The 18108-nt window shown below is 55.4% G+C and overlaps 1 protein-coding gene across 3 annotated transcripts in view; it reads left to right on the forward strand.

The window, feature by feature from the left end:
* SYMPK (symplekin) overlaps positions 1-18108 on the forward strand; it is a 28082-nt gene that overhangs the window by 9394 nt on the left and 580 nt on the right. For 2 of the 3 annotated variants that reach the window (XM_036745288.1, XM_036745287.1), the window contains exons 9-26: positions 385-624; positions 2303-2457; positions 3424-3574; positions 4060-4270; positions 5908-6058; positions 8972-9207; positions 10254-10335; positions 10643-10756; positions 11116-11263; positions 11575-11735; positions 11948-12056; positions 13163-13263; positions 13810-13900; positions 15478-15579; positions 15862-16049; positions 16754-16930; positions 17237-17332; positions 17767-18108. In XM_036745288.1, the coding sequence (XP_036601183.1) occupies positions 385-624; positions 2303-2457; positions 3424-3574; positions 4060-4270; positions 5908-6058; positions 8972-9207; positions 10254-10335; positions 10643-10756; positions 11116-11263; positions 11575-11735; positions 11948-12056; positions 13163-13263; positions 13810-13900; positions 15478-15579; positions 15862-16049; positions 16754-16930; positions 17237-17332; positions 17767-18108 (2855 nt within the window). The remainder of the gene's footprint in view (positions 1-384; positions 625-2302; positions 2458-3423; positions 3575-4059; positions 4271-5907; positions 6059-8971; positions 9208-10253; positions 10336-10642; positions 10757-11115; positions 11264-11574; positions 11736-11947; positions 12057-13162; positions 13264-13809; positions 13901-15477; positions 15580-15861; positions 16050-16753; positions 16931-17236; positions 17333-17766) is intronic. The other variant, XM_036745289.1, reaches the window with a different exon arrangement.

Raw genomic sequence — 18108 nt, forward strand, 5'->3', positions numbered from 1 at the left:
TTTCCCCTACCTTCCTCTCCTTTCTTTCTCTGGCCTTCTGGCTATGGAGGAGATGGAGATGGAGGGGTGGGAGGACAGGAATGTTCACGGCCCTCTCCCCTCACTCTGACTCCCATCTTAGGGACTTTGGGGCACAAGATACAGAACTTTGGTCACAAGGTAGGGATTACAAGAGGGACACGGGCACATCTACTTCAGGCCACATAAATTCCTTTTTTTTTTTCCTGTGAAAGAAGGGGCCATATGATGCCATAGAATTTTGTGGCATTCTCTGAGTCCCCAGGAATCAGGATGGGCAAGGTCCAGACAGCCAGGTTTGGGTTGCCCACTGGGCTTCGGAGAGCAAGACTCCTTGAATTTCTGCGGGTCTCATCCCTCCTGCAGCCAACCTGCCACCGACCCTGGCCAAGTCCCAGGTGAGCAGCGTTCGGAAAAACCTGAAGTTACACCTGCTCAGTGTCCTCAAGCACCCAGCGTCTTGTGAGTTCCAGGCCCAGATCACCACACTCCTGGTAGATTTGGGCACCCCACAGGCTGAGATTGCCAGAAACATGCCCACGGGTAAAGAGCCTCGGAGACGGCAGCGAGATGACCCAGACTCAGCCCTTAAGAAGATGAAACTAGGTAAGCTAGAGGAGTGGGCCACCTCTCCCTGTCTCCTTGGGGACCTCCCCTTTCAGAACCTCATCCTGTCTGAAGGGTTAGAGATTTCTAAGGGCCTTTCCACATCTAAGGATCCTAGGTGGTCTCCAAGGCTTGGGTTGGCCACTTCCTAGCTCCCCATGCACCCCTGTGTTGCCTCCTTCCCAGGGGATCCTGGGCCGCCTTAAGACACACCTTCAAGCCTGAGGGTGATCACAGCCTTTGCCCTGTTCTGACCACGTGGAGAGTATTAGGTGATTGATAAACTGAGGAATGTCAGAGGAGGGCATCCGGGAAGGTGAAGAGCGCCAAGTCCATACCAGATGAGAATCAGTGGAAGGAAGTAAGAATATTTAGACTGGAGAAGATAAGATTCTGGGAGTCTGTGATAGCTTTCGTGATAGCCTAGGGTCTGTCCTGTGGAAGGGGTTGGATGTTGTGTTTGGCTCTAGGGCACAGAATTGGAAGCAGTGGGTAGTAGAGGCTGAGAAGAGGCATATTTAGGTGCAATTAGGGAAACTCTTCTACCCTGAGAGCTGACCAGACCTTGAGATTGGCGAGGGGGCTCCCCTTCCTGGGATGCTGTATGACCCGAGGGTTGGAATGAGGATTAGACTAGTGAGGCTGCTGGGCCAATCGGGAGGGGCGTTGTGGGATTGGGACTCGATGGTGGCCATGGAGAAGAAGAAGAGGGGGCCGAGCTGGGGCCCGGCCCAACACAGAGCACTGTACCAGGGGCCAGGACGCCTGGCTTCACATCCCATTGCTCACATCTTGCCTCATGGCCTTGCCCCAATCCTGTAACTCCCCTCTCTGAGGCAAGTGCTCCTCCTTTGTAAGCTGAAGGTCACGTGCTTGAGAGCAGTTACCATAAACCTTGAGAGAAGAGCAGGGGAATAATCAGATTAGTAACAAGGGATATGCTCTCTCCAGGGACTTGACAGTCACATCTGTGAGCCCCACCCCATTCCCTGTGGACCATTTGGTGCCATCAGCCTCACTCCCGAAGGGGTGAAGCAGTATAGGCCAGGGCACCAGGTCCCGGCTTCTCTTGGGTAATTACAGACCATGAGAGCCTCTGGGGACCTCGCGGACCACCTGAATGGGAGTCCCCTCTGCAAGATTCCCAGAAAATAGTCCTCCAGCCTCCTCCTGACCCCCCACCTCCAGGGGCAGTCTAGTCACAGCTCTAGTGGTTAGGGAGTTTTTGCAAACAAGTCGTAACCTCCCTCTTGGGGTCTGGGTCTGCCCTCTGAGGCCAAGCAGAACACAAGGGGTTTGCTCTAAGGTGCCTTGAGTCTTCTCAAAGCAGAGGACAGCTCAAGAAGAAGGGAGCCAGCTGGGGATGGATGCTGGCAGAGGGGCAGGGCCGAGGCTGGCTGGGGATGGATGCTGGCAGAGGGGCAGGGCCAAGGCTGGCTGGGGATAGATGTTGGCAGAGGGGCAGGGCCCATGGCACAGGCTGGGGTCGAACGTTGGCAGAGGGGCAGGGCCGAGGCTGGCTGGGGATGGACGTTGGCAGAGGGGCTGGGCCGAGGCCGCCGGCCTCCTGCCTTCTACTGTTCTATCTACCTCATAGGGCTATTGTGAGGAAATCATTCTGTGGTGGCCCTTAAGGTGCCTGAGGAATGCGGCTTCTTGTGTCTCCCCTTCCCTGCAGAGCCTACCCTTGGTGAGGATGATGAGGACAAAGACATGGAGCCTGGCCCCTCAGGGACCTCGAAACCCTCAGCCCAGAGCGGTGCCCAGTCGGACACTGACATCACTGCGGAATTCTTGCAGCCTCTGCTGACGCCCGACAACGTGGCCAACTTGGTGCGCGGCTGGGGCTGGGGGGTGCCGAGGGAAGGGCGACGGGCTCTGTGGGTGGGCTGCTCTGATCCTGGAACTAGAACTGCTGCTGGTCCTGTCTTGGGGCTGAGCAGAGGAAGCGAGCTCTGGTCCCCATGGTGGCCCCTGCCCCGACTGCCTGCCAGGCCTCCTTGAGCCAAATGTCTCGGTGCCTGACCCCCATTCACAAGAACCAGTAGAGTCTACTGAGGCTCAGGGGCGGTGTCTTCCCAGAGGAGGGGCTCTGGAGGCAGTGAGCACCACCCTTGGAATCAGAGCCTCAGGGTTTGAGTCGTGCCTCTGTGACCTAGGGCGACAGGTCCCGTAACACCTGTGGCTCCCACTGCCCTCAGATTGGGCTTGTAGACATCATGAGGCTTAACTCATACACATGAGGAGGCCCAGGAAGATGTGCCTAGTCCCAGGTCATGTCCCCAGGAAGGAGCAAGACCAGCATTTCCAACCAGGCTTTCTGATCACACCCTATGCCAGAGCCACTTCTCAGGGCTCCACCTCCCCGGTTTGTCTCTTTCTAGCACCTTGGTCCTCAGCATAGGGGCTTCTAAGACCCCCTGACCTTGGGCCTGTGGTCTCCCCTTCCTTGGCTTCCTGGTTGGGGCTGCCAAATGGTACCCTTTCCCCCATGCCCCTCCTCCGCCCTCCCACTAGGGATGGAAGCGTCCTTCCTTTCTGGCATGGAGTCATGGGAAGAATTGTAGATAGAGGTGCACAGTCTAACTTGGGAGTCCTAGCCAAGTGACCATGGACAAGACGCTTTACTTTTCCTCCTCTGTAAGATGGGGATAGTGATCCTCCATCAGCCTGCCTCAGGGTTCCTGTGAGGAAAATGTTCTCCAAAGCACAGTAAAAATGTGATAGTGATCGTGGGCACCCCCCATCCTGGGGGGTGCTGAGGAACCAAAGGCCCTGACCCTGCTCTGTTCCCCCCAGGTGCTCATCAGTATGGTGTACCTACCTGAGGCCATGCCAGCTTCCTTCCAGGCCATCTACACACCAGTGGAGTCAGCAGGCACAGACGCCCAGATCAAACACCTGGCCCGGCTCATGGCCACCCAGATGACTGCAGCTGGCCTGGGGCCAGGTGGGCTTGTGGGGGGAAAGGGGTAGAGAGGCTCAGTGCTAGAGGGAACTAGGATGGGCTAGCACCAGAGAGACCCCAGCAGCTGAGAGAAAGGTCCATCCAAAGCACTGAAAAAAGCCTAGGATCAGAAGCAGACAGGAGGGTTCACAGGGAACTAGAACCCTCATTGTGAGGCTGTGGTGGAAAAGATCCGAAGACCACACAGTCCGAGCTGTAGCCTTGGGTGAGACATGCTCTGTCTGAAGAGGAGCCCCATCGGTCTGTTGGGTTGTGGGGCTCCCAGCTGGACCCTGTGCTTTTGGGGAAGGGGCTGAGAGGCAGATTTCAGGCTGAGGAAGCAGAGGGGCCTTAGCCCCTATAGTGGGAGTATGAGGCCAAGGCATTGGCACTTCATGTAGTGGTAAGGAGGAGTCCATTGCGTCTGTGGGCTGTGAGTGAGGGAAACGAGTCTAGTCTTTAATGAGCTTGGTCCCCACCTCCCCAAGGTGTGGAGCAGACGAAGCACTCAAAGGAGGAGCCAAAGGAGGAGAAGATGACAAAGCCCGAAAGTGTTCTTATCAAGCGACGTGTCTCTGTGCTGGGGCAGGGCCAGGCCATTTCTGTGGTGGGGGCACTGAGCCCTGTGTGCACCCTGGAGGAGGAGGCGCCCCAGGCCAAGCGGAGGCCTGAGCCCATCATCCCTGCTACACAGCCTCGGTGAGTCCTCAGCCTGAGGTTGGGGAGGCCCAAGATACAGCCCCAGGTCTGCTGGGCAAGCGCAGGTTCCCCCTGCCTGGGACAAACTGCAGAAGACCTCCCACCATCTTCTGGGAGAGAGGGAATCGGGGTGATGCTAGGAGGACCCAGAGGGACTGGAAATGATTGAAGGGCCTGTTGGGGAAGTTCCTTGGTAGAAGAGGCTCATGGGCCCTAAGCCTCAGTGGGCTTGTGTGTCTTAAGGGGTACACCAGCCAGGAAGTGGCATCTCTTCCAACTAGAGATGCCTTGTTCCTTTATGCCTTATGGATTTGGACCAGAAAATGCCTAGACTGAAGATGAGGGACAGGACGTTTAGCCCGGAGTCTGTGGGGGCAATTCTAGATAGGATCATAGAAGTGGAGCCAGAAGTCGATTCCCATGTCAGCTCCTCTCAGGATAAGCCTGAGGCCCAGTGAGGTTTAGGGATTTGTTGGAGGAGGGCAGAGGAAGATTCAGGTGGGGAGGTGGGTGGCAAGGTTTAGTGACTGATAGGATGGTGGCAGGGCTGTCCAGAATGACCCTGAGCTCAGGAACCTGAAGACCAGAAAGTGGGTAATGTCCTCTGTAGAAATGGGGAGCTTTGGAAAGGGGGTGGGGTGGAGAGAAAAGCTTTGCTTTGGGCAGGTGAACCTGAGCTATCTCTGGTGTGAAATGTTCCTGTGTAGTTGGTGCTCAGGAGAGAAACTAGGGTCTGAGTCATCTTCATAGAGATCCTTAAGTCCAGGGGACCTTACATAGCTCAGATGAGTGTAGGGAGAGGAGAGCAGAGGACTCGGGACAGAGCCTTAGAGTTCAGCCCCCGTCAGAATGGAGGAAAATGCAGCCCAGGATGCAGAAGTGGGCAGGCAAGCCAAGTGACTGGACCCAGAGGGGAGAGTATGGCCATAGAGTCTCATGCTGCAGAAGTCATGGAGTACCGGGACTGAATGAGGCCTTGGGGGCATCTCTTACTCCTGAGAGGGCATTTTAGTGAAGTGAAGAGGCCAAAACCCAGACTGCAGGGTTTTGGAGAGTAAGGGGGAGGAGAGGAATCAGAGACAGCAAGCTTTCCTGGAGGTTAACTGAAAAAGGGAGGAGAGAGGGGGGCCAGTAGTTAGTTTGTAGACACTAGGGAAGGAGCCAGGAGAGAGAGACAGAAGATTGGGGGATCAAGGGTCCCTGGGGACTGGGTGGCCTTTGTCAGGAGAAGTCCTTTTCATCAAAGAGTGGAGGAGAGGAGGGAGCGTAGTTAGGGGTTTTGAGGGGGGAGGAAATGAGGCCCCCGTAGAATGACCTCTCTTCCCCCCAGTAACTGACATCCTTTGACTCCACGTCCCCTCTTTCCTTTCTGCTATCATGAGGTTGACCTAACAAGGCTGGATCTGATGGGGGGGGAAACACCAGATCAGTAGCTTTGTGGCTGTGGGGACTGGGATGGGGGGCAGGCAACAAAGCAGGATTCTGGGAGCAGGCTGGAAGGGTCCCCTCAAGGAAAGTACTTACTGAATTCCCCACCAGAAGGACCAGGGGTGCGAAAAGGGAGAGGCCCAAGTCGATGCTCAGGGTTCTTGGGAGCCAGGACTGAGCAGAGCTGACTCTTCCCTTCCTTGTTCCAGGCTGGCAGGTGTGGGTGGGCGCAAGAAGATCTTCCGCCTGAGTGATGTGGTGAAACCCATGACAGATGCCCAAATCGAGAGCATGAAGCTGGGGGCCGTGAGACGCATCCTGAGGGCTGAGAAGTCTGTGGCGTGTAGCGGGGCAGCCCAGGTACAAGATGAGCTTCTGCCCCCATTCCCCTTCTTACGCACAGGTGGGATTTGGAGTTAGAGGGCCTGCTTCTGCCTTGTGTCACCTGGATGGCTTTGGGCAAGTCATAGAATCAGCCTCCTTGGGCCTCCGCTTCCCCATTGCACCAAGTTATCTTCTCACTTTAAGTCCTCCACATCCCTGCATCATCTGTCTTCCTCTGTTGATCACCTTCCTCAAAGCTCTGGTCCTTCTGAAGACCTTCCCAGACTAACCCCTCCCTGTACCTCATCTGCACACCTGTACCCTTAAGCTAGTCTGAGGCTGCTCTTAGCCCTTTGAGCCTGAGGCCTTACTGCTGGCACACAAACCGTATCCTCTCCCTGAGGTGACGCCTGTGTGCCCAGTAGGTTCTCTGAGCTGCCCACCCATGACCATTGCCCAGGCTCCTCTGGCCCTGTGGATTGGAGATTCATTTCCTAGCATCTCAGAGCATGCTCATGAATCACCACCCCCCTCCACATATGTGGGCTTTCAGCCTCTGCTTGGAGTTTGGAGGGTGGGGGTGTCATTCTATTTGGGAACCATTGTTATTGGGAGGCATTTACTTGCATTCAGCCCAAGTCTGTGTTTGCAGAAACCAGCCTCTTCCACTGGACAGCCCTCAGAATACCTGAGGACAGCTGTCATGGCCTCCCCTCAAGTCTGTGTCCTGCAGCTTAAACACGCCTAGCTCATTCCTCTGACTGAGCCTCATGTGACACCATCCTGGTCACTGTCCTCCAGACACTCAAATCCATGGCCCAGAAATGAGCCCAGGGCCTGCAGTAGGTACATCAGGACTGGCTCCTCCCCAGGCCTGGACGTTATGGCTCAGAATGCAGCCCCCAGCATATCACTGATCTTTGTAATAATGCTAATATAACTAGTATTTGTATAGCACTTTAAGGTTTGAAAAGCACTTTAAAATAACTCATTTGATCCTCACAACAACCCTGGGAGTTAGGTGCTATTATTATCCCCATTGTACAAATGAGGAAATTGAGGCAGGCAGAGGTTAAGTGATTTGCCCAGGGTCACACAGCTAGTAAGTGTCTGAGGCTGGATTATAACTCAGGTCTTCCTGACTCCAAGCCCAGTGCTTATCTCCCCCATCTTAAAGTGGTAAAATAGATTTTTTAAAAACCCATGTGTCAAACTTTGTCTTTAGCTCCATTTAATAAGATTTGATCCAAAACTCTGGCCTGTCAAGATCACTCTGGATTTCATCAGTCATTTCTGGACCCTATTTTTGTGTCCTTTGCAATTCTGATAAGCATTTGACGTCCCTGTCTCTATGTCATTGATAAGCATGTGAAACACCCCAGGGCTGTGCATGGCTCCCTGGGCTCTCAGCCAGGACCTCCCTCCATGGTGATCTGGCCTTGGGAGACTACTCTTTGGGGTCTGCCATTTAGCCAGTCCTGTATACAGTTCCCTGGACTGTTAGGTGTCCAGAACCTCTGTCTTGTCTCTAGGGGGAGCTCATCAGACTGTCAAGTACTTGGCTAGAAACCCAGGTAACCTGCGAGCTACCCAGTGAGCAGCCCTGTCCAGACAGGGGAAGGAGTAATGAATTCCTGTCATCATGTTTTCCTTTTCTAGCTCGTCACTTACCATCTTTTTAATAATAAACCAAAGTCAGACTCCTTGGCCTATAAGAGGTGGTAGACTCCACTCTCATCGCTTTTTTTGGAAAGCCCTTTGCAGTCCTGTGCCATGGCTCTGGGATTTTTGAAGGACCATTGCCAAGGGCTGACCGGGCATATGTGCCAATTTACCAATTGGTCTGGGCCTGGTGACTTGAATTTTCAAGAGCAGCTAGGTGTTCTCTCCTCCTCTGAATTTTATTTTTTATTTTAAATTTAAACACCCTCCCAAACAAGCATTTCTGTGTACAAAGAGAACACAAAAAGAGGATTGTTTTATGAAACCAGGAATCACCATTGTTTTTTTTAGTATATAATAAATTTCACACCTTATTTCAAAACTGTCTTGCTTGTCTGTGCTTCCTTCTGTGTCCTGCTTATCTGGGCTTCCTTCTGAACTTACTTCTGTTCTCTTCTGTACCTTTTTAAAATTTAAAAAAATGTTTTAATGGCCCTCTCTTTTGTGGGCATCATTATAAATAATCCTCCTGCTCCCTCACATGCCTCTCCCTCCCATTAAAAACCAAGAAGAAAAACAAACCAACCCTGTATCAACAGTATGGCACAGGCCTGCACACTGAATCCTGCTGTGGCCGGCTGTGTCCTACAACACCTGTCTCTTTCTGCACCAGGAGTCCCTTCAGTCCCTCTCTCTTAGGAAGTGGGGAGCAGGCCTCATCCAAGGTCCTCCACACACGGCTACCTGGTCGCTGTATCGACCAGAATTCCAAAGTCTTTCACAGTTGTGATTTTTTTTTACCCTTTTATTATCTACGTATAAGATATTCTCCTAGACCTGCTGGTGTCACAGTTTCAGCCCATCCTACCTGAGATTCTCTGAAATTGTTTATTGCCATTTCTTAAGGCAGAGTTTTGCATTCCATTTGTATACCAGAATCTGTTCAGTCATTCCCTTTTGGATGGGCACCCCTCACTCCTGCCTTAATTTTTAGTTATTGCTCTTTTTGGCCTTTCTGTCCCAGGTGGTGCTCTCTCTTCCTCTGCCCTTCCTTATCTGGGGTGTCCCCTCCCTGCTCGTGAAGTCCTTTCCAGCCCAAAACTCATCCCCTCAGTTTCCAATTGTGTGTGACATGAGGCCCAGCTGCTCCTGTCTGTGAGCCTTGGGCCTTAGGGTGCACAGGGCTGGCCTGGGAGGAAGCTTTCCTTTGGGAGGCCACAAGAGGCTGATAGGCCCTGACCCAGGGCCTGTATGGGGCATCTCACCTCCCCCCACTTCTCCCCTAAGGTCCGAGTGAAGATCCTTGCCAGGCTGGTGACTCAGTTCGAGGTGGGCCTGAAGGAGGAGGTCCTTGCTTTCATTCTGGAAGACATCCGAGGCCGCCTGGACCTGGCCTTTGCCTGGCTGTACCAGGAATACAATGCCTACCTGGCTGCTGGGCCCGCAGGGACCCTGGACAAGTATGATGCGTGCCTCATCCGCCTGCTCTCAGGCCTACAGGAAAAGCCTGACCAGAAGGATGGGTGTGTGAGCGCGTCCATCCCCGGGCTTTTGTCCCTGCCCTATTTGGGCAGAGCCTTGAAAGACATACAAGGCCTAGGAAATGAGAGACTGGAGCCCCCTTCTCCAGGGCCTCCAGGCTTCAGAAGGTCTTTCTCTGCCCACAGACCTTTGGGGAGGCAGGCAGGAAGCCAAGGCTGGGCCACCTCTGTCTTGTGAGGATTCCCATGTTGGCAACACTAAGACTTACAAACTACTCTGCCCACAGTGGCCTTGTGAGGTGGGCTGTGCCTCCCCTATTTCACAGCCTAAGAAACTGAGGCACTTGGACTGGCTCCAGGTCACACAGCCAGTTAGCAGCAGGCCCAGATCTGGTTCTTTGCTCTACCTCTGGTGCCTTCTTAAAGCCAGTCCCTGCTCTGGAGTAGATGATCTAGCAGGGAAGAAGGCAGAGAGACAGTAGTAGCATGTAATGGAGTCCAAGGGCATCCCCCTGGGAGGTGGGTGGCAGGGCACTGAGAGGCCCAAGGCGGGGAGCATGCAGGGCCTGTGGACAAGGTGGGATTGAGCTGGGCAGAATATGGGGGAAGAGGTAGATCAAGAAAGATGTGACCATCATGGGCTCTGGAGACCCAGCCCCTGGATTCAGATCCCACCACTGATGCTGTGGGACCTTTGGCCTCAGTGTAGTCACCTGTAAAGTGAAAGGATTGGATCAGCTAGCCTCTGAGGTCCTTTCTAGCTCTTGGCCTTGTGATCGCAAGTGCTTATGGGAGGGACAGACAGAACTCGAGGGTTCAGAGGAGGCAGTAGCTTTGCTTCCTAGGGGAGGTCACTTCAGAGGAGATGGGTGCTTGGAAGCAGGGTTTGGATGATGCAGGGGGCGGGGGAGCCAAAACCAGCCTCGGAGAAGAAAAGGAGGGGTGTCTGGTGCCTTGAGGGTGGGGCAGAAGAGTTTGGATTGTCAGGGTAGCAGTGGCAGATGCTGGGGAGTCCTCCACTTGTTTGCAGAGAGGCAGCAGGGGAATCACTGTCCACTTGGCAACAGCCTGTTCCCTCTTTCCTCCAGAATCTTCACCAAGGTGGTGTTGGAGGCCCCGCTGATCACAGAGAGTGCCCTGGAAGTGGTTCGGAAATACTGTGAGGATGAGGTGAGAGGAGCAGGGACTTCCCCTCAGCCCGTTCCCCAGCCTGCCCTGCTGCCAGTGCTCAGGAACAGAATACTGATGGATGGGGGTGGGGCAGGAGGGGTAGAGGGAAGTACAGGGAAGGAGGAAGATGGGGCCTGTCCCTGCCTGGGAGGCTCCTGCTCTGGGAGTGGAGGCAGGCCCTGAGCAGGCAGGGCCCCAGGCTCCCCCTTTGTCTTTTCTCCCGTCTATCCATGGAACGAGTCATTGGGAGGCCGGGGCAGGGCTGGGCTCGAGGAAGGGAAGCTGAGTCTGGTGGCCTCATCCCCAGAGCCGCACCTACCTGGGGATGTCGACCCTCCGTGACCTGATCTTCAAGCGCCCGGCGCGTCAGTTCCAATACCTCCATGTCCTTCTGGACCTCAGCTCTCATGAGAAGGACAAGGTAGCCCCCTCCCTCAGGGCCAGCTGGGGGAAGGTCTTAGCCCCTCCAAACCTCTCTGCCCCATTGTCTCCCTTGACAAAATGAGGGAGACCCTGACAGCTCTTCCTCCCTCTCAGACCTGTGGGGGGAAAAACCTGTGGGTGTGCCAGTGGCTGCTAGGGGAAGGAGGGCCTTGTTCCAGCATCACTTGGTCCATCCATCTGTCTCTATACCCTGCCCCCAGCCCCAGTTCACCTCTTCTTCTTGTTCTTTGTCTGCACCTGGGCCACAGCTGACTTGTGAGTCCCTCAGGCTCCCCCTTGGAAGGGGCAGGGACAGGGCTGGAGGGCAGTCAGGTGACCCTTGTGCCCTCCCTCCAGGTGCGCTCACAGGCCCTGCACTTCATTAAACGCATGTATGAGAAAGAGCAGCTTCGAGCCTACGTAGAGAAGTTTGCCCTCAACTACCTGCAGCTTCTCGTCCACCCGAACCCACCCTCGGTGCTCTTTGGGGCAGATAAGGACACAGGTAGGGGTCATGGAGAGGCTGAGGAGCTGATCCCCTTCCCGTGCCCCCTCATGCCCTTGCTCCCTGCCCAGGCCAGTCTTCTTGCCTCTCTGCCCCCAATCCTCGCCCTCCTGGATGTTGAGGTCCGTCCTCTGCCACGCTTCCTTGAGTCCAGCTCCCCACTACGACTCCTTTGGTTTGTCTTCCTGGCCCCCTGCAGAATCTCCTCTGCTCATCCACTTCCCCACCTCCCCCTCCTCCATCACCAGCTCCCTGTCCCTCCAAGGGGCCCTCAGGCTGCCAGTCCTGAAGCTGCCCCTTCTCTCTGGCAGAGGTGGCGGCCCCATGGACAGAGGAGACGGTAAAGCAGTGTCTCTACCTCTACCTGGCGCTGCTGCCCCAGAACCACAAGCTTATTCATGAGCTGGCAGCTGTCTACACTGAAGCCATTGCTGACATCAAGCGAACAGTGCTGAGGGTCATCGAACAGCCAGTGAGTTGTGGCTGGCACTACACAGGCCCCATGCCTTCCCAGCCAGCACCCTCATGGGGCCCCACTCCTCTGGCCTACCCTCCCCCACCTCTGCTCCTCGTAGCTAAAGGAAGTTTGCTCGGGATCTCCAGCCCACCCTCGAGCTCTTTCCAGGCCCCCTACCTGTGACAGCCTCCCCAGGACCTCAGCCTTCCCATTCCTTTGCCCTCCAGATCCGAGGGATGGGCATGAACTCCCCAGAGCTGCTCCTGCTGGTGGAAAACTGCCCCAAGGGGGCTGAGACCCTGGTCACCCGCTGTCTGCACAGTCTCACAGACAAAGGTATCCTCCTTTCCCCTGCCTCACCCATCATAGCCTTCGGCAGACACCCAGCTGTATTTCCTCCATGGAAGAGACCCTGTGAGGTCAGGCAGTCATTGCAAAGCACTTAGTAGCTGCCTCCTGAGGGCAGAGCTGTGGGTTAGGCCAGTAAGAAACTGGCCACCACATTAGATGGAAGTTGAATGCACACATCACTGGGAGGAGGGCGGAGCAGCATTGTACCCAGAGGGCTGGGGGAAGAATGGAGGCAGGCTTGAAGGAGCCAGGAAATGATGCTTCAGCAGAGATGGAAGTGCCATCCCTGCCTTCACCAAACTTGGTCTAGGAGGGGAAAAGCCAGATCCCCGGTCACTGTCATACCCTGAGTGCATTAGAAAGGTCCAGAACAGAGCTACAGGAGGTCCAAGGACCAAGGGCATCCCCGACAGCCTGCCAGTCAGCGAAGACTGGGCTTTCGCTTGGGTTGAGAGGTCATTGCGGGCTTGGGGAGGGCGTGGTAACAGAGGGGAGGAGACATGGCAGGTGAGCACATAGAATGGGAGGGGTTCATGATGAGAGGGGACAGGGTTTGGAGCCTTGAAGGCAGAGAACAATGGGGAGTGGTTCCAAGCTTGTGAAGAGAGCAGTGCATTGTGTGGAAGGTGCTTAGAGGGGCAGCAAGCTGAGCTGAGAGCCTGAACTCAGGGAGGGCAGAGGGGCACAAGAGGAAGGAGACCTGGGGCTGGAGTGAGACTGGCTCAGACTTCTCCATTCCTCACCACTTCCCCATTAACCACTGACTCAGCAGCACAAGAGGTCAGCCTGGGCCTGGCAGCTGAGCCCACCCTGCTCCTCAGATTTCTCTCAGGTATAATGCGGGCAGGTCACTGTCCTCTGCCCTCCTTCCAGTGATGTGTGTATTTAATCTCCGTTAGACACTCCCTCCATGAGCTTAGGTGGACCACATCCAGTCCTTGGACCAGGGGATTTCCAAGGTCCTGTCCACCCCACCTCGGGGAGAGTCTGGCAGCCACATTTTACAGTTAAGAAATGAAGGCTTTGAGAGATTTGAGTAAGGGGCAACTTCTCCCCTCTGTCACCCCTCCCCCACCTGCCTGTGTCTGCAGTGCCCCCCTCCCCAGAGTTGGTGAAACGTGTGCGAGACTTGTACCACAAGCGGCTGCCAGATGTCCGGTTCCTCATCCCAGTGCTTAATGGCCTAGAGAAGGTAGGGGCCCGGCTCTGTCTGCTCTGCCTTTGTTCCCAGGGTCCCCAGCCAAGGTGGAGATGAAGGGGTGGTGAGGGCCTAGGATGTGGATCCCCAGCTCTCTCAGGGTGTGGGTGGGAGAGGATACCAGCCCCAACTGACCCTTTACCAGATGAACTGGTGTGTCTGGATAGGCTGAGGACTAAGTTGCCACAGTGGGGTCTAGTGTGGGGGCGGTAGGGAGGGGGCCTAGAGCTGCAGAGAGCAGCTGGACAGAGAGGACCAGAAGATGGGCCAAGGGGCCAAGACCAGGACTTAGCTGGCCACAGCTCAGCGAACAGAAGAGGATCTGTTTGACCTGTCAAGGACCCAGCATCTAGAACTGGAATGGGTTTGGGGGTCATCCAAGCTGCCCCCTTTGTAGATGAGGAAGAGAAGTGCTTCTCCCCCCAGCCTTCTCTCCCCACTGTCTCCGTCAGATTCGCCTTGTTGGGGGGAAGGCGCCTCTTCCCTGTCTGTGAGGGAGGAGCTGCTCTTCAGTGACCCTCTGCCCCTTTTTCTCTGCAGAAAGAAGTGATTCAAGCCTTACCCAAACTCATCAAACTGAACCCCATCGTGGTGAAGGAGGTCTTCAACCGCCTGCTGGGCACTCAACATGGTAAGTGCCCTGCCAGGCCAAGGAGCAGTGGGGCACTCTTCAAGGCCTGAGCTTGCAGAGCCCTGTAGCCTTGGCAGAGGCAGAGCCCGGGCTTAGAGCGGAGAGGATCTTGGAGATGGTTTTGTTAGAACCTCTCACCTTACAGGTGAGTAAGCGGCCAGAACCCCTCCCCCAGGGACCTGCTCATAACAAGGTCAGAGCCAGCTCCAGTGAGGGCACCTTCGACCATAGGACAAGCTTCACTTTTCTTGGGGCTTCAGTTTCTTCATTTCTGCCGGCCTCCCAGGACTGTGTGTGAATCCAGGGCAATGAGGCAACCTGGTGTTGTGGGGAGAGCTGACTACCTTGGAATTAGACGGGGTCCTGCTGGGGAGTCCCTGGGGCCTGGGCCTCAGGCCCCTCCTTTCTCGGGGCACGAGGAGGAAATTGTCCAGGATCTTCTCCGAGGGGTCCTTCCTGCTCTGAATCCTAGCGTCTTTGTCAGATTTGTGATTTTTTCTTCCCCTTCCTACCTCAAAGGGGAGAAGGAGCCCTTGTCACAAACACGCATGGTTCACAAAGCAAACCCCCACACTGGCCGTGCCCAAAAGTCTGTCGCATTCTGCTTATTTGGACCATCCCCTCCCTGCAGGAGGTCATCATGGGGCTTCTGGAGGCCTGGCTGCTGAGGGTGTTGATCAGAATTCCTAAGCCTTTCAAAATTGTTCTGTGGTGTTTTTGTTGTATAAAGGACCTTCCTGGTTCTGCTCCCTCTGCTCTGTATCAGTTCCAATAAGTCTTCCAGGTTCCTTCCAGCTAGCGTTTCATCCCATTCACAGCCTGTTCCCCAGTGGATGGGCAGCCCGTAGGCTTTTCTTTGCCACCACAAAAGAGCCGCTGTGACTACTGTAGGCCATGGATGTAGAGCATGGGAATATATGCTGTGAACAGTATTTTAAAAATCCACATTTTCGTGCAAATAAGGCCTTTTTCTTTGCTCTCTTTGAGGCACAGCTCAGTACTTTGGGGGCCTCGTTAGTTCCAACTTGCCCCCAGAATGGCTGGACCTATTTGCTTCTCCACCAGAAATGTCCCTTGAAAACTGCCCGTTCATATCCTTTGACAATTTATCAATTAAAGAATGGTCCTTTTTGTTAAAAATTGGAACGAGTTCCTTCCATATTTTGGAAATGAATACTTTATGAGAAACTTTCTGCAAAGACTTTTTCTACTGATTTACTATTTCCTTTCTAATTAAGATTAAGTGCATTCAATTGCACTCAATTTGTTTGTGCAAAACCTGGTAAATTATCCATGATCAAAACTGTCCTTTTTCTCTTATGGGCTTCTTGGTCCTTGGTTTGGTCTCCCAATCCCTTCCTCTCCCCAAGCATCAGCTTCCTTCTCTGTGAAATGGGGTCAGTAATATTTGTGCCCTTGCCCCCAGCACTGAGAGATACACTGGGGCAGAGCCCTAAGGGGAATCCGCGCAAAAGCTGTGAGGCCCCAGGCACGAGGAGACCAAGACCTGGCCCATTCGCCGAGCTTCTTGGACTCTCATCCATGGGGCTCTCACCTCCTCTCCTTCCTCCTTCTAGGTGAAGGAAATTCAGCTGTGTCTCCCCTGAATCCAGGGGAGCTGCTCATCGCCCTCCATAACATCGATTCTGTCAAGTGCGACATGAAGTCCATCATTAAGGGTTAGCAGTTGCTACCATCCCCTCTTCCCTTCCTCCAGCCTGTCTTTGGGGAGGGAGGAGGTGAAGGCCATGGAGGGGAGAGCCTTGGGGAGGGGGGAGGTGAAGGCCATGGAGTGGGGAGCCTTGGGGAGGGGAAGGCAAAGGCCTGACCAGGAGTGGTGGGGAGCCTCGGAGGGGGAGCTGGAGTCCTGCCTCCCTCGCCTTGCCCCAGGGTCTCCTTCCGAGCTCAGAACTCCTAAGGCAGGCAGGCCACTGGGGGTGACGGCCTTTCCCACCCCACAGCTACAAACCTGTGCTTTGCGGAGCGCAATGTCTATACCTCGGAGGTGCTGGCTGTGGTCATGCAGCAGCTGATGGAGCAGAGCCCCCTCCCCATGCTGCTCATGCGCACTGTCATCCAGTCCCTCACCATGTATCCCAGGCTTGGTGGCTTTGTCATGAACATCCTGTCCCGGCTCATCATGAAGCAGGTGATGTAGGCAGGAGCTGTGGACCAGGCCCACCTCAGGGTCTGAGAGTCCACAGTTCTGGGAAGAACTCTGTGGCTCAGGGTAGAGATGGAGAGGCCTGACACCTTCATTGTGCAGGGAGATGGGCCCAGAGAGGACAGTGGACTTGCCAGGCCACACTCTGTGTCACTGCCAAGCTGGAGTGTGAGTGCCCCTGGATTTCCTCAGGACCTTTCTTGTTCCAGGGCTCCCCGAGGACAGGGGACGGGGAGCCTGCAGCTCAGTGGTACCATGAAGTTGCAGTGAAACAGGGTCAGCCACCTGTTGGCTTTTGTCCTTTGGTCCAAGTGACCCCCACCAAGCCTGTCTGTCCCCTGGTCTATAATGGAGGGCCCCCACCAAAGGCCCTTCCAGCTCCAGTTGAAAACCAATACGAATTGGGTTTGCAGTGGCTTGTTGGGCATCCTTCCAGTGATGACACTTGGAGACCCTCGGGGTGGGGGTGAGGGCCTTAACTGGAGTGTCCTGGCCTGTAGGCTTGGAGTCCAGGGACTCAACTTTGAAGTTGGCTTGGTCACTTTCCACTTGGGTTTTCCCTCAGTCAAGTCCCTTCTCCCTCTCTGGGTCCTAGTTTCTTCATTTCTAAAATGAGGGGGTGGGGCAGAGGGGAGGGAGGGCCCCTCCCAGCTCTGCTGCTCTAATTTTCATTGGCTGCCTGGCCACAGGTGTGGAAGTACCCCAAAGTATGGGAAGGCTTTATCAAGTGCTGTCAGCGGACCAAGCCCCAGAGTTTCCAGGTGATCCTGCAGCTGCCCCCCCAACAGCTGAGCGCGGTCTTTGACAAGTGCCCAGAGCTCCGAGAACCCCTCCTGGCCCACGTCCGCTCTTTCACCCCGCACCAGGTACCCACATCGGGGAGATAGGATCCAAGGACCTCCCTTTCCTCCTAGTGAGTCCTGATCAAAGGTGTCCCAGAAAACGTGGGGCTGCAGGCATTGCTGGGAAGGCCTAGGAGGGTCTTAGGAGAGAAGCCCGTGGGCTGGGGTGATCGGGGAGGGCTTCCTGTGCCCAGCCAAACCTGCAACATGAGCTTGGCGGCCCCGAGACCGGGGTCCCAGGGTGCTTGGTGCTCTCCTTCCCCCCACCCCCGGCCTTCTGCAGAAAGGCCTGATGTGTCTCCGCTTTCTCACACCTCCCCCCACCCACAGCAAGCCCACATCCCGAACTCCATCATGGCCATCCTGGAAGCCAGCAGCAAGCAAGATGTGGAAGTCAAGGAGCCAGTGCCAGCATCCCTGGAGGAAGTGAGCACTTAGCCATGGACATGGGGCACCTGCCCCCACCCCCCACCTTCCTGGGCCTTGAAGGCTCCTCTCTACTGCTTGCCTGGGCCTGAAGTCAGGGCTTCTACCCTCTCCATCGCCGGCCAGGCTTGGGCCGAGTTCCTATCCTATCTCCCTACTGCTCCCTGCCCCCTCCCAGAGCCCATGCACAGATAGCCCCTGTCCTGAGTGCCCCTCCTGGTTTTTTATCCCGTGAGCTCCTCACAGCAGCCCTGGAGTATGGGCCTGGCCAGACTGATTGTCCCTCTCTGACATGAGGAAACGGGCTGAGGAGGGAAGGAATTTTGGCCCAGGTCTAGGCTGCCATCTTTGCCTCCAGGGCTGTGGGAGTGTGGGCATGGGGTGGAGCCGGTGTCATCGATGCAGGGGGGCTTCAGCTGTTGCCCCCTCCCCAGGAGGACCTCGATGCTCTGGCCCAGGCCCCGCGCCCACCCCAGGACCTCATAGCCCTGCGCCTAGCCCAGGAGAAAGCCCTGAAGCGGCAGCTGGAGGAGGAGCAGAAGATGAAGCCGCTGCTGCCTTCGGCCTCCTCAGCCCGTGCAGGTCCCCCCCCCTCAGAGGAGGCCATGGATTTCCGGGAGGAGGGGACTGAGGGCGAGGCCCCCAACATCTTCATCAGTATGGAGGAGGATGGGGGGCTGACAGAGGCCACCCTGCTGGACTCAAGCCAGGAGGGGCCCCTACCTGAGAAGGTAGGGCGTTCCCCTTCCTCTTCCCCTCCACAGCCAAAGCAGAAG

Source organism: Trichosurus vulpecula, chromosome 2 (assembly GCF_011100635.1).
Source record: "Trichosurus vulpecula isolate mTriVul1 chromosome 2, mTriVul1.pri, whole genome shotgun sequence".
Classification (NCBI taxonomy): domain Eukaryota; kingdom Metazoa; phylum Chordata; class Mammalia; order Diprotodontia; family Phalangeridae; genus Trichosurus; species Trichosurus vulpecula.